Source organism: Lepidochelys kempii, chromosome 14 (assembly GCF_965140285.1).
Source record: "Lepidochelys kempii isolate rLepKem1 chromosome 14, rLepKem1.hap1, whole genome shotgun sequence".
NCBI lineage: Eukaryota > Metazoa > Chordata > Testudines > Cheloniidae > Lepidochelys > Lepidochelys kempii.
In genome coordinates this window covers 47,771,038-47,783,661 of record NC_136393.1, presented here as the reverse complement: position 1 = coordinate 47,783,661, position 12,624 = coordinate 47,771,038, and the positions used below count along the sequence as shown (strand labels likewise).

Sequence of the window (12,624 nt, the reverse complement as noted above, 5' to 3'; positions counted from 1 at the left end):
GTAGACTGAGAGGGACTCCAGGGAAAGCAACCAGGGAGTCAATGCTCTGTAACAGAGCAAGGAAGCACCTAAAGGTAGCCCAAAGAGGATTGAGAATTAAGCCCAGAAGGTGGGCTAAAGAGGAGCCCAAAAGGAGCAGAAGAACCTTTTGTTGGCTTGAACTTTTGTTACCCAGGGAGGGGTTAAATTTGTGTAGTGACTTCGCTGCAAGACAGAGTGAAATCACCAACACAGACCCCTGTGCAGAAGGCCAAGAAGACTTGCCTCAGAGGTGGAAACTGACTCTGAGGCAGGTTTCTCCTGCAGAGGCACACTCCAACAGAAGGGAGCATGGTGGGGCAGCCATGCCCTGTGACAGCCTGTTTCCTAAAGCCCCAGCTCCTGGACTCATGTGATTATAGGATGATCTCAGCTTGAATTAAAATAAAAGCAAGTCTCTAACCCAGTGGAGGGCAACCTGCGGCCCACAGGCTGCACATGGCCCATCAGAGTAATACGCTGGCAGGCCATGAGACATTTTGTTGACATTGACCATCCGCAGGCACCGTTTCCCACAGCTCCCATTGCCCGGGAACAGAGAACTGCAGCCACTAGAAGCTGCAGCGGGAGGTGCCTGCGGATGGGCAACATCAGCAAAATGTCTCGCAGACCGCCAGCAGATTACCCTGACGGGTCACATGTGGCCTGCGGGCTGCAGGTTGCTCACCACTACTCTAGCCCCTGTGATTGTGACATAACACTTGAAAACAGGGGCCCCTGTAAGCTCAAAAACCAGAAGTCAAATAAAAAGAATTTTTTTTTTTTTTTAAGTCTCATGGTTTTAAAATCACACACGTGATTTTCAGGACTGTTCTGACTCCTGATTTGTGAACACTTGGGATTGGCGATAGTGGCTAACAGACTCTTGTGAATGCAATCCTGCTTTGTTCTTGATTATTGTATTGATCTAAAGGTCCATATGATCACTCTTTTTCAGTACTAGTAGTACTGTAGTAATGCCTCGGTCATGGACTAGGACCCCACTGTGCTAGGGGCTGTACAAACACAGCACACAAAGATGGTCCATACCCCAAAGAGTATATAAACAGAAGGTGAAATTCTGGCCCCCTTGACATTAACAGCGAAAGTCCCATTGAGCTCAGTGGGACTAGGATTTCACTCTGAACCCTACATTGATGACAACACTTCTGCTCACACTTTTGATTCAATTTTTTTTATGAGCTCATAGCCTGGAATTGCTGGGGCTTAGAGATCACAGAAAGGAGCAAGGTGTAATACTTAGGGCAGTGGGGTAATATGCTTCTGCTCAGCCATTACTGCCTTAATGAATAACCAAGATAAAAAACATTTCACGGAGCATATATAGGTGCGCACACACCCCCTTCCCACCCACCACCACCCCCCAAGTAAAACCATCCCAGTTCCCCCATTATAGGAAAACATATTTCACTGAAAATATCAAAATGCTTCATTTCAAAAATGTTGAAACGAAACATTTATCACAGAATCACAGAACTGGAAGGGACCTTGAGAGGTCATCAAGTCCAGTCCCCTGCACTCAGGGCAGAACCAAGCACCATCTAGACTATCCCTGACAGGCGTTTGTCTAACCTGCCCTTAAAGATATCCAATGATGGAGATTCCACAACCTCCCTAGGCAATTTATTCCAGTGCCTAACCACCCTGACAGCTAGGAAGTTTTTCCTGATCACCAACCTAAACCACCCTTGCTGCAATTTAAGCCCATTGCTTCTTGTCCTATCCACAGAGGTTAAGGAGAACAATTGTTTTCCCTCCTCCTTGTAACAACCTTTTAGGTATTTGAAAACTGTTATCATGTCCCCTCTCAGTCTTCTCTTCTCCCGACTAAACAAAGCCAATTTTTTTCATCTTCCCTCATAGGTCATGTTTTCCAGATCCCTAATCATCCTTGTTGCTCTTCGCTGGACTCTCTCCAATTTGTCCATATCTTTCCTGAAATTTAGATTTGTTTTGTTTAGAGTTTTTTTCTGCCCAAAACAATTAAGTGAAACCAGCCTGAATGCGGGACATGTTTCACCATCAGCGAATCTGCATTTGTTTGCTGAAAAAAAAATTAATATAAAAAATTTCACCTAGCTCTAGTCAGGAGTTTGACTATGATGTGGGGCAGTGGAAAGCTGGTTTTGTGTATTTGCTAGTGCAAGGACAATTGCTTACTGGCTGTCCTTCAGTAGAGTTCTGTGTGGATACACATTTCTATCCGCAGATAGAAATTTGTATCCGTGCAGGGCTCTATCCATCAGTCTACAATAGCCATGAAACTATCATCCCTTGACAATACACATCTCCTATGCATAATGTACACAGATAAAATACTCAAATGTATTACATTTTATTAAACAGTAGAAAAACCCCAAACCTTGCAAACCATACAGCTGAAATCCAGGCCTATAAAAATTCCTTAAAATGCGGATAAAAGTTCAGAAGGAAGCGAAATGGTTGTTTGTGGTTTAGTCCAAGATCCTGTGAACTGGGAAACTGGACTGTAAGTGTGAGCTGACATGGAATGAAGCAACAGAGACCGCACTGGGCCCTACATCCAATAAAGTATTTAAAAAAATGCATCAGTAATGTCATAATCACCCTCTGCTTCTCATCAGTATAGCTCACAGCACTTTACAAAGGAGGTCAGCATCGCTATCCTTATTTTACAGATGGGGAAACTGAGGCAGAGGGCAGCAAAATTACTTGCTCAAGTTTGCTCTTTAAGGGGCTTCCTTGCAGTGTCTAGTTCTTAAATTCACAAACTCCTATGGAAGTGCTCTTCAGTGTTTTTGAAGTAGGGGCCACTTTGGCAAAACACCTTCAAATGTGAGAGCCAATGTGTAGGATTCAGTGGTGAGAGCTGCAGGGCGGGGCTGGGATTAGGGATTCAGGGTGCAGTAGGGGGGTCAGGGCTGGGGCAGAGCATTGGGATGCAGGGGGGGTGAGGGCCCTGGCGGGGGGTGGGTGCAGGCTCTGAGGTGGGGCCGGGAATGAGGAGTTTGGGGCGCAGGCAGGCTGCCCAGGGGATGGGGCCAGAGGACTTCCCCCAGCCCTCTCCCTGCGGGCAGCAGCTAGCTCCGGGGAAGGGGCCTCTTTGTCCCCCTGCTGGCAGGCAGCACGAAGCTCCATGGGACAGGGCCCTCGCTCTTAGAGGGAACTTAGGGAGCCGCACTTTAGGGTCAATGGGAGCAGCCACTGGCTCCCGGGCCTTGCAATGAAGACAACTGTTCTATGGGGATTTGGCTATGAACGGCTGGAGCTTCGTGCCGACTCAATATTCCACGGAGCAAAAGAGTCTGTGACCTCCAGCACTCTGGGAAATTGCTCTATGGATGGCTGAAGCTTCGCTGAAAATAGAACAAACTTGTATCTAGGATTTACCTTCCTCCAAGCCCATATCAACAGTGACAATATGCTGGAAGGAGAATATAAAGAAGAAACAAAAGCCACGTGACCTAGAAGCAGCCCAGGGCTAAGAGGCACCACACGCCTCAGTCTGATAGCACCAAGGTGCTTGAATCAGCAGGCAGCATTCTCCGACTGAGGGAAACTGAGGCATGGCGAGGGTAAAGCCAAAGTCTTGGAACGTAGGTGCCTAAACTTAGGACAATTCTTTAGGTGTCCAGTTTCCAGAAGTGCCAAACAACTGTAGCTCCCATGGAAGTAAAGGGTCAGTAAAGGGCTGGATAAGGTGAGGGAGGGATGGTGCGAGAGTCATCGAGGGCAGGATAGGGAGGGGACGGGGGCTGGGTGGGTCAGAGGGGCAGCACGGGAAGGGGACAGGGGGCCACATGGCGGTCACGGAGGGCAGGATGGGAAAGGGACAAAGGAACAACATGGGCGTCCACAAAGGGCAGCAGCTGTGCCCCGCAGAACTTTTATCCCTGGAACTGCTGTATGAAATTGAGACCCCAGCTTGACTCTCAGATCCCAGAGGCAAGCTTGCGATGCTGGCTGCTAACGAGGGGGTGGGGGTGGGGAGGAACCCCAGCAGCATCTGTTTACTTGTAAAATGAACCCATCTGATCTGGAGACACCAAAAGATAATAAATCAGTACTCCTAAGGTGAAGTTTTTTGCTCTCAGTTTTCAGAGTCTAACTGTGATTTAAGTCCTTCATTTCTGGCAGCCCCACTGTATGTCCGTGTTACTTTCCCTTCATCTATTATGCATACGGTTTGTTGCAGATCCAGCTTCTCATGGTGTAACACCTTGAAGAGCTGACAGCAGTCTCCATCAGAAATGCGCAGTTTGCATCTCCTCTGACTTCAAACCTGGAAAGAACAGCAAGATGTGGCTTGTACACACCCCTCATGACCCTGACTCAGTTTCCCTCCGAGGTTCCTAGAAATCAGCCGCTCAGCACAAAAGTCTTTAAACCATATCGCCGTCTTCTTGTGGTCTAATGTATTGAACATAGTCTGGCTCCCAAAGTCAGCCTCCTTTCACCCACCACTCTAGGTTCAGGGTTTCCACAGCCCTGCTTCCTGGGACTGGGTGGTTCAAGTCGGCCTCTCCAGCCTGCAAACGTACTTCCCTTTAGACCAGGGTTTCACTGCCCTCTTTCCAGGGACCAGATGCTGGTGGAGTGCTTTTTTTCCAGCAGCTCAGCCTCTGATTCACCCAAAGCCTCACCCTTATCACCTGATTGGGTCACTTGACCTCCATTTTCCCCCACCCAGGAGAGTTGGCTGCATCACTGGCGGGGTTGAGACACCCAGCCACCCAGCAATTTGGCCAAAGCATTATTGTACCATGCAGGCCCCGACCACACACACAGCCCATGGCAAAGCCAGACATGGAAACCAGACCTCCTGAGTTCCAGCTTTAAACACAGCACAGCCTGACACAACGTTCCAGCTGAGCAAAGAAACTCACAGGTTGTTGAATTTGGTGCCGTTTTCCCATTTCCAGTGATGATCGGAGCCCCTCTGGAGACCAATCCACGGATCTGTGGTGCCTTTATATCGCAGCACGAAATCCTTAGGGCGATAAAGAAGCAAAGAGGAAGCTCGTTATGTACAACGGCCTTCAGTGACTGCACACAGCATCATTCCACCCCACTCTTGTCGAAGAAGACTATCGTTCCATCACTCTATACAGCCCCGTTCCAGAGCATAAAGTGGTTTGGTTTTGGGGGAAATGTCACAACGTCGCAAAGATCCGGCCTTCCTTCAGTCGCTCATTTTATTCCAAGTAGCGTTGCAGGCTCTTCAGCCATGTCACCAGGATGGACAAAAGTAACCCAGCGCATCATGCTCTCAAACTCTCCAGCAACGTGCAAAGGGGACTGTTTCCTGACCCTTGCTGGCACCACATCCAGGGCCACCCCAGAGCGCTGTGGGATCGCGGGACTGAACAAGAGCTGGGAACTTCATCACACAACACCTGGTGCAACGCCAGCTGCCACGGGCACTCAGACTGGCGCAACGGTCCTTAGTGGACTATGCGTGTTTGACGACGACGGTATGTATATATTTTAGAGCAGGGGAAAATGGAATTGCCATCCCGCGGGAAACTCTGAATTTTAGTTTTGTCCCGAGTCAGGACAAAAGGTTGAAAGTTCGAAATTCTTCATGGAATGAAATATTTCATTTTGGGAAAATAGGACTGTTTCATGTCAGCCTTATCAAACTGATTCATTCTGATAATTTTCCATCAAAAACTGTTTAAATTGACAAATTCTAGCAAAACATTTCCCGACTGTTCTGTTTGACAATTTTTGACCTGCTCTAGTATATGTGCTTTGCAAAATCAATTAGTCATGAGCGTTCATCCCAAGGAGGTATTTGGATTATAAGATCTTTGCAGCAGAGATTGTCTCTCGCTGTATGTCTGTGCAGCGCCCGGCACAATGGGGGCCTGATCTCAGCTGGGGCAGGGACTGTCTCTCGCTGTGTGTCTGGGCAGCACCCGGCACAATGGGGGCCTGAACTCAGCTGGGGCAGGGACTGTCTCTCGCTGTGTGTCTGGGCAGCGCCCGGCACAACGGGGCCCTGATCTCTGTGGGGGACCTCTAGACACTAATAAATAATAACAGAGTTTTTCAGACAAAATAGACCACTTTGGATCAACTTGCGACAGGAAGCCAAAATGCTTTTTGTAGGGAATAAGTGGCAATGACTACCATGCAGGATCCAATAACATGCATAGATGGAGTTCCTCTTAAAAACTCTTTGTGGCAGCCACCACTTTTCTGCCCAGCAGCAGTCCTTGCTCAGTTTAGCTACTGCCCACCAAGGGAACGAGTGGCTGTGTAGATTATTATGTACATGCACATGGGAGAGGAAACTGGAACAACCTGGCTTGTTTAGCAGGCCTGAGAGTGGATCTGATTGCTCCCTATAAATACATCACAGGATAAAACACCCGGGAAGGAGAAAAAGCCACTGAAGCTCAAAGCAAATGTTGGCACAAGAACAAATGGGGACAAACTGGCCATGAATAAATTCAGGCTGGAAATTGGAAGTTGCTACCCATCAAGGGAGGGAGGCTCTGGAACAGCTGACCAATAGGAGCAGGCAAGGGCAAACACCTAACAAACTTGAAGATGGAGCTTGATAAGTTTATTAACAAACTGGGTTGCCTGTGATAGCAGGTCCCGGACTCAATAACCCTTTCTGTTTTATGTCCTTATCCTGAGAGACAGCGGCCACCCCAAGAGCTCACAGACAAGACAGACAATGGTGAGGATTATCAGCCCCATTTTACAGAGTGGGAACTGAGACCCCAGAGAGATCAAGATTTTCAAATGTACCTAGTGATTTTTGGGTGCCCATCGTGAGAAGCCTTAAAGGGCTCTGATTTTTAGAGGGCAGGAGTTTAGCAATTTCTCCAAATCAGGCCCTCTGAAGCCACCTGATATTGGGCAACCAAAAATTAGTCGTCACTTTGGAAAATCTTGGCAATAGGCTTATAATGAGAACTGCCTTTCAACTTACACTTTGAGATCTCAGCCATGACGACACAGATGCCAGTTGTGAGTTGAGCTGCTGAAACATCCATGCTATTTAGCATCTTTACCATTACAGGGACCAGAGGCTGCTATGAGCTTCACGGCTGGAACCCCGGAATGTGTCCGTCACGAGCATTCCAAACCCAGAACCCCGGAATGAGTCCGTCACTAGCATTCCAATTCTGGAACCCCAGAATTAATCAGTCACTAGCATTCCAAACCTAGAACCCTGGAATGAGTCAGTCACTATCACTGCAATCCCAGTCTATTGAGATTGCCATGCAGAACAAGAAATCAGTTTCTTCCTTACCAGGTCCTGCCGGGTGTCAATCACAGCCAGGGAGGCACCAAGTGAAGAGCAGTTATTCTTGCTGTAGGTCCAGTTCCCTTCGGCCTCTGAGAAATAGTAGCATTTCCCTTGGTATCCGACCCAGCCGTCCTCACACGAGGGGATGGAACGGCAGATTGAACACGAGGCAACGATGGGGAGTGGACATGACCGCTGGGTTTTAAATGCCATCACTGGAAAAGACAAAGAAAGAAACTGATTCTCTCCTGCCCCACTTCTCTGTTCATAGAGTCACGAATCAAAATAAGTCGCCCCAGATTTAGGCTTCAAAGACTCTTCAGCGTCTGGCTGCTGGCTGGAGGGTATGTGATAGGAAAGATCAGAAGTTAAGTCGTCCCTGTGCTCGGTTTCTGGGAGATAACTGGAGCCGGTTGGGAATTATTTGACAAAACGCTTCTTCAATTGGAAAATATCAATTTGTAAAAACTGAAACTTTTCACTGAAGCCGGTCGGTTTTGTTGGAAAGGTTTCTCGGGTCCAGGGGGGGAATTTCTGATTAAAACAAGAGACAGAGACACCCCAGAGTAGCCAATTGGTTAGGGCACTTTCAAGTGGTTGCTGGCCCCTTTTAAAGGGAGTCTGGGCCCAGGCTACAGGTGAGCTAAATTAAAGGGAATGAGCCTATCTAGGCAGTTAATGGACTAACAAGCACCTAGGCCTGATAAAAAGCCATCGAGGGCTCTGATGCAGGGAAGTGCTCATAGAAAGAGATACTCTCTTAAAGAATCCAGCCCAGGATGGGAAACAAACCCCAAGAATGAGGGCTGTACAATCCCCTGAACCCAAGGGGAGAGACTTTATTTCAAGTTTCTTTGGATGTAATAAAGTAGAACAGCAGCAGGGAAATTTTGCCTCATCCTCTTTTGGACTGTGCGTGGAGTTCTCAAGGGGTCCTGAGAGACGAGAAACCGAGACAAGATGACTGTAAGGCCATGCCTTGCTTCTACAGGCACTGATCTGGGAGGTGGGAAACCCGGGTTCAAGTCTTTGCTCAGAATCAGGCAGAGCTAGAAGTTAAGCCTGGCACTCTACCCACCAGGCTATTGCACCAGTCTGAGTGGAGAGAAGAAAAATTCTAAACACTCAACATTTCTCATGGAAATTCAATTTTGTTTACTCACCTACCAAAGAAATGAGAAATACAGCTATGACGAGAACTTCAACTACAACTCTAATCCTCCATCTAAAAAATCTGATACGTGCAGATTTATCCTCTGAAAGAGAAAAAGCCATTAGTATCCAAGTATTCAAAGGAGCTAGCCATGCATCAGACTTGCCCAAAACAAGCTGCTTTAATTTTCAGTTAAAGTTACCATACAACATCCCCCACCTGTTTTTAAAAGGGGAATGAGAAGTTAAAGATCTAGACAGGCTTCCACTTGACAATATTTATTTTTGATCTAATCTTGATAGCTGCCAACCTCTTGCCATCTCCACTGGCTAAAGCAGGGTCTGGTTGATTTCAGACATCTTTCAGGATCCCTTAGTCAAGTGGTTGTCCAACTTTGTTCTGACAGCCCTTGCTGGTTGTCTGCAGAGAGCTGCTTGGTCACATAGCACTGGCTCCTCTTCCTTGTTTCCAGCTACTAAATTACATGTGGTTAAGGCACAAGAATGGGACTCGGGACACTGGACACAATTTCCAGGTTTACTACTGAGTCCCTGTGTGTCCTTGGATAAGTCACTTACTCTTTGAGATTTCGCTCCCCATCTGTAAAATAGGGATTATAATCCTCTTTCTTCTACCCTCGTCTGTTCAGACTGTGAGTTCTTTGGGGCAGGGACGGCGTGTCTGTGCAGAAGCTGGTGCAATAGGGCCCTGATTTCACTTGGGTCAGGGACTATCTCTTACTGGGTGTCTGGGCGGCGCCCGGCACAACGGGGCCCTGAACTCAGCTGGGGCAGGGACGGTCTCTCGCTGTGGGTCTCTGCGGCGCCCGGCACAACGGGGTTCTGATCATGACTGGGGGCTGAGTCTAGGCCCTATAATACATACTTACATTTTTATTATTATAGGCAGCTAGAAGTACAAACCAGGGATCTATGTTCAAAGCAGTGGGCACAAATAGCTGATACTGAAGCCTACGTCACTACTAATCTGCTGAAAATTAAGCATTAAAGTGTTAGCAGGATTGGGGCCTTCAGACCAAAAACGAAAGGCATGATAAGGTTTCCTTCAACCTGGACCATATACTCTATTCTCTACCAGATTTACTGGGTTAAAATAAGGCTGCAGAATTGCGCCAATTTCACTCAGCTGTGTGGTTTTGAACCAGTACAGCAAAACTAACACAAAAGGTGGTGTGACTGCTTTTATTTCAGTTTCAGAGTATCTCAGTTCTTAGAATCATAGAAATGTTTGGCTGGAAGGAATCTCAAGAAGTCATCAAGTCCAGCCCCCTGCGCTGAGGCAGGACCAAGTAAACCTAGACCATCCCTGATAGGCGTTTGTCCGATCTGTTCTTAAAAACCTCCAACAATAGGGATTCCCTTGGAAGTCTATTCCAGAACATAAGAATGGCCACACTGGGTCAGACCAAAGGTCCATCTAGCCCAGTAGCCTGTCTTCCCACAGTGGCCAGTGCCAGGTGCCCCAGAGGGAATGAACAGAACAGGGAATCATCAAGTGATCCATCCCCTGTCGCCCATTCCCAGCTTCTGGCAAACAGTGGCTAGGGACACCATCCCTGCCCATCCTGGCTAATAGCCATTGATGGACCTAGCCTCCATAAACATAACTACCCTAGAGTTGGAAAGTTTTTCCTCACATCGAACCTAAATCTTCCTTGCTGCAGATTAGGCCCATTACTTCTTGTCCTGCCTTCGGTGGCCATGGAGGACAATTTATCACAGTCTTCTTTAGAACATATCTGAAGACTGTTATCAGGTCCCCTCTCAGTCTTCTTTTACAGGTCTGTTACAGGCGCTAGTTCTAGAAGTTTAGCACAAGCATAGCCATTTGTGCTTTCAGCTCTGCAGATCCTTGGTTCAAACCCCGGAGTGTTGGCCAAGATAGCAGCCACCAAATGTAGACAAGGCCTCAGGCTTATAAATGGGCTATAACCTTAAGCTTTGGAATTGCCTATCAAATGCCTCCATAATATCAGCAGTTGAGCTGTCCTGGATCAAGAGATGTTTCGCTATATGGGTCATATTATCAGAACAGGGGTCGGCAGCCTTCGACAAGCAGCCCATCAGGGTAATCCTGCACCGCTTCCCGCAGCTCCCATTGGCCAGGAATGGCGAACCGCAGCCATTGGGAGCTGTAGGGAGCCATGCCTGCGGATGGTCAACGTAAACAAAATGTCTCATGGCCCGCCAGCGGATTACCCTGATGGGCCACGTGCCGAAGATTGCCAACCCCTGCATTAGAAGATAAGTCTGGCTATTCAGGTGTTCCTGGTGTTTCTGCCTAGGTTAAGTTTCAAGGGCTGTTGTTTGGAGTATCTTGGCAACAACTGGCTTTTGTTTAATAAGAGAAGAAAATATGGCCCAGCCCCACAAAATCGGTGTAGCTCTATACCTTCAATGCAGCTATGCTAATTTACACCATCTATGGATCTGACCCAAAATAGCAGACCCCTCCTAACTCCGTAGCCCTGTCTAGATTAGGATTTCGAGGTGTGACGTCAGGCCATGCCAATTAGACTGAGCTAGCTAACCATCTCCTAAAGTTCTAATCAAGGAAAGACAACAATTTGCACTTTGACACATGCTAAGATGATGGAGCTGAAGCCTACAGGGAAGTTTAGGCTTTGACTCAACTAGCTTAGCATGTGTTAAAAATACGTATGTTCTATGCCACCTCTGGCTGGCTCCTGCTTCCTCTGAAAAATCGGCTGTTCAAACCTTCCCAGATGCTCAGGGTCTAATCCTTTACAACACGCTTTACTCCCCATGTCCCCAGAAAGAAAGAGGAAGGAATGCCCATCCCATTACCCTTTTCAAACGAGTTGCAACGTTGCACCTTTACAGAATGAGAATTCGTTTTCTCCATCTTTCCTCTCCGTCTGGGAAGCGAGCTATCCGTGTGTCCCAACCAACTCTTTCACTGATATAGAATTACTCCCGATCAGCTGTGACAGTTCTGGCTTCAGGGTCTTTTCTTCCTAAGGTTTCTCCACTTGAGTCATAGTCTGCTCTGTTTTTATACCAGACGATAAAAGAAAACAGACAAGAGTTCACTGGATGCAATTAATTTAAACTTTCAAGACAAATAAATTGAAATATTTTCGGCAGCATAGAATCATAAGGAGCTGGAAGGAACCTGAAGAGGTCATCTAGTCTAGTCCATCCCTGCATGCTGAGGCAGGAATAAGTAAACCTAGACCATCCCGATAGGTGTTTGTCTAACCTATTCTTAAAAACCTGGGGATTCCACAACCTCCATTGGTAACCTATTTCAGCGCTTAACTATCATTAGAATTAGAAAGTTTATCCTAATAGACAACCGAACTCTCCCTTGCTGCAGACTGTGCCTATTATTTCTTGTCCTACCTCTGGAAGGCTTGGAGACCAATTGATCACCATCCTCCTTCTAATAATCTTTTACGTATTTGAAGACTCTTAGCAAGTCCCCCCTCAGCCATCTCTTCTCTAGACTAAACATGCCCAATTCTTTCAACATTTCCTCATGCGTCATGTTTTCTAAACCTCTGATCTTTTTTGTTGCTCTCCTCTGGATTCTCTCCAATCTTTCTGAAAGTGCAGTGCACCAGACTGGACATAATACTCCAGCTGAGGCCCCACAAGTGCTGAGTAGAGCGGAACAATTACCTCCCATGTCTTACGTACAACCCTCCTGTTAATACACCCCAGAACTGCACGTTGTTAATACAGCCCAGCATGAGTCAATCTGTTGGCCGCACTGCCACAATTAGCCAAAGGAGAATTCGGGGGCTGAGTTTAAAGAAAAATGGATTTGTTCTACCAGCAACAATATTTTGTCTTCGTGAGCATTTACTAGTGCTGTTGTAATTGAGGTCGCAAACCTGTTTCCATTCTAATCACCTTTCCCTACCAATTTTCAGTCACTCGTAACTTCTGAGATATTCATCACAGGTGCTAAAATTTTCCTTTACCAAAAATCTGTATTTGGGAAGAAAAAGTGTGTTTTGGGCAGTGAGAGGACAGACATCTGGGTTGTTCTTTGAGGTCCAGATCTTCAAAGGTATTTAGGTGCTTAACTCATATTGATTTCAGTGGGAGTTAGTAAGAGGTTGGAAAATGGAAGCCCAAGTTAAACGAAAGTTAGGGGCCTAACCCGCTTTTGAAAATACCACTAGGCACCTATC

At 47.0% G+C, this 12,624-nt stretch overlaps 1 protein-coding gene across 8 annotated transcripts in view; it reads right to left on the bottom strand.

Annotated features, from left to right (window-relative positions):
- Positions 1-2,352: 2,352 nt before the first annotated feature.
- LOC140898357 (C-type lectin domain family 2 member B) overlaps positions 2,353-12,624 on the bottom strand; it is a 24,497-nt gene continuing 14,225 nt past the window's right edge. For all 8 annotated transcript variants that reach the window (XM_078848619.1, XM_073312069.2, XM_073312070.2 and 5 more), the window contains 5 exons: positions 11,270-11,471; positions 8,452-8,544; positions 7,292-7,503; positions 4,905-5,008; positions 2,353-4,300 (listed from right to left, as the gene is read on the bottom strand). In XM_078848619.1, coding sequence (XP_078704745.1) covers positions 4,192-4,300; positions 4,905-5,008; positions 7,292-7,503; positions 8,452-8,544; positions 11,270-11,327 — 576 coding nt within the window. In that variant the 5' untranslated portion in view covers positions 11,328-11,471 and the 3' untranslated portion in view covers positions 2,353-4,191. The remainder of the gene's footprint in view (positions 4,301-4,904; positions 5,009-7,291; positions 7,504-8,451; positions 8,545-11,269; positions 11,472-12,624) is intronic.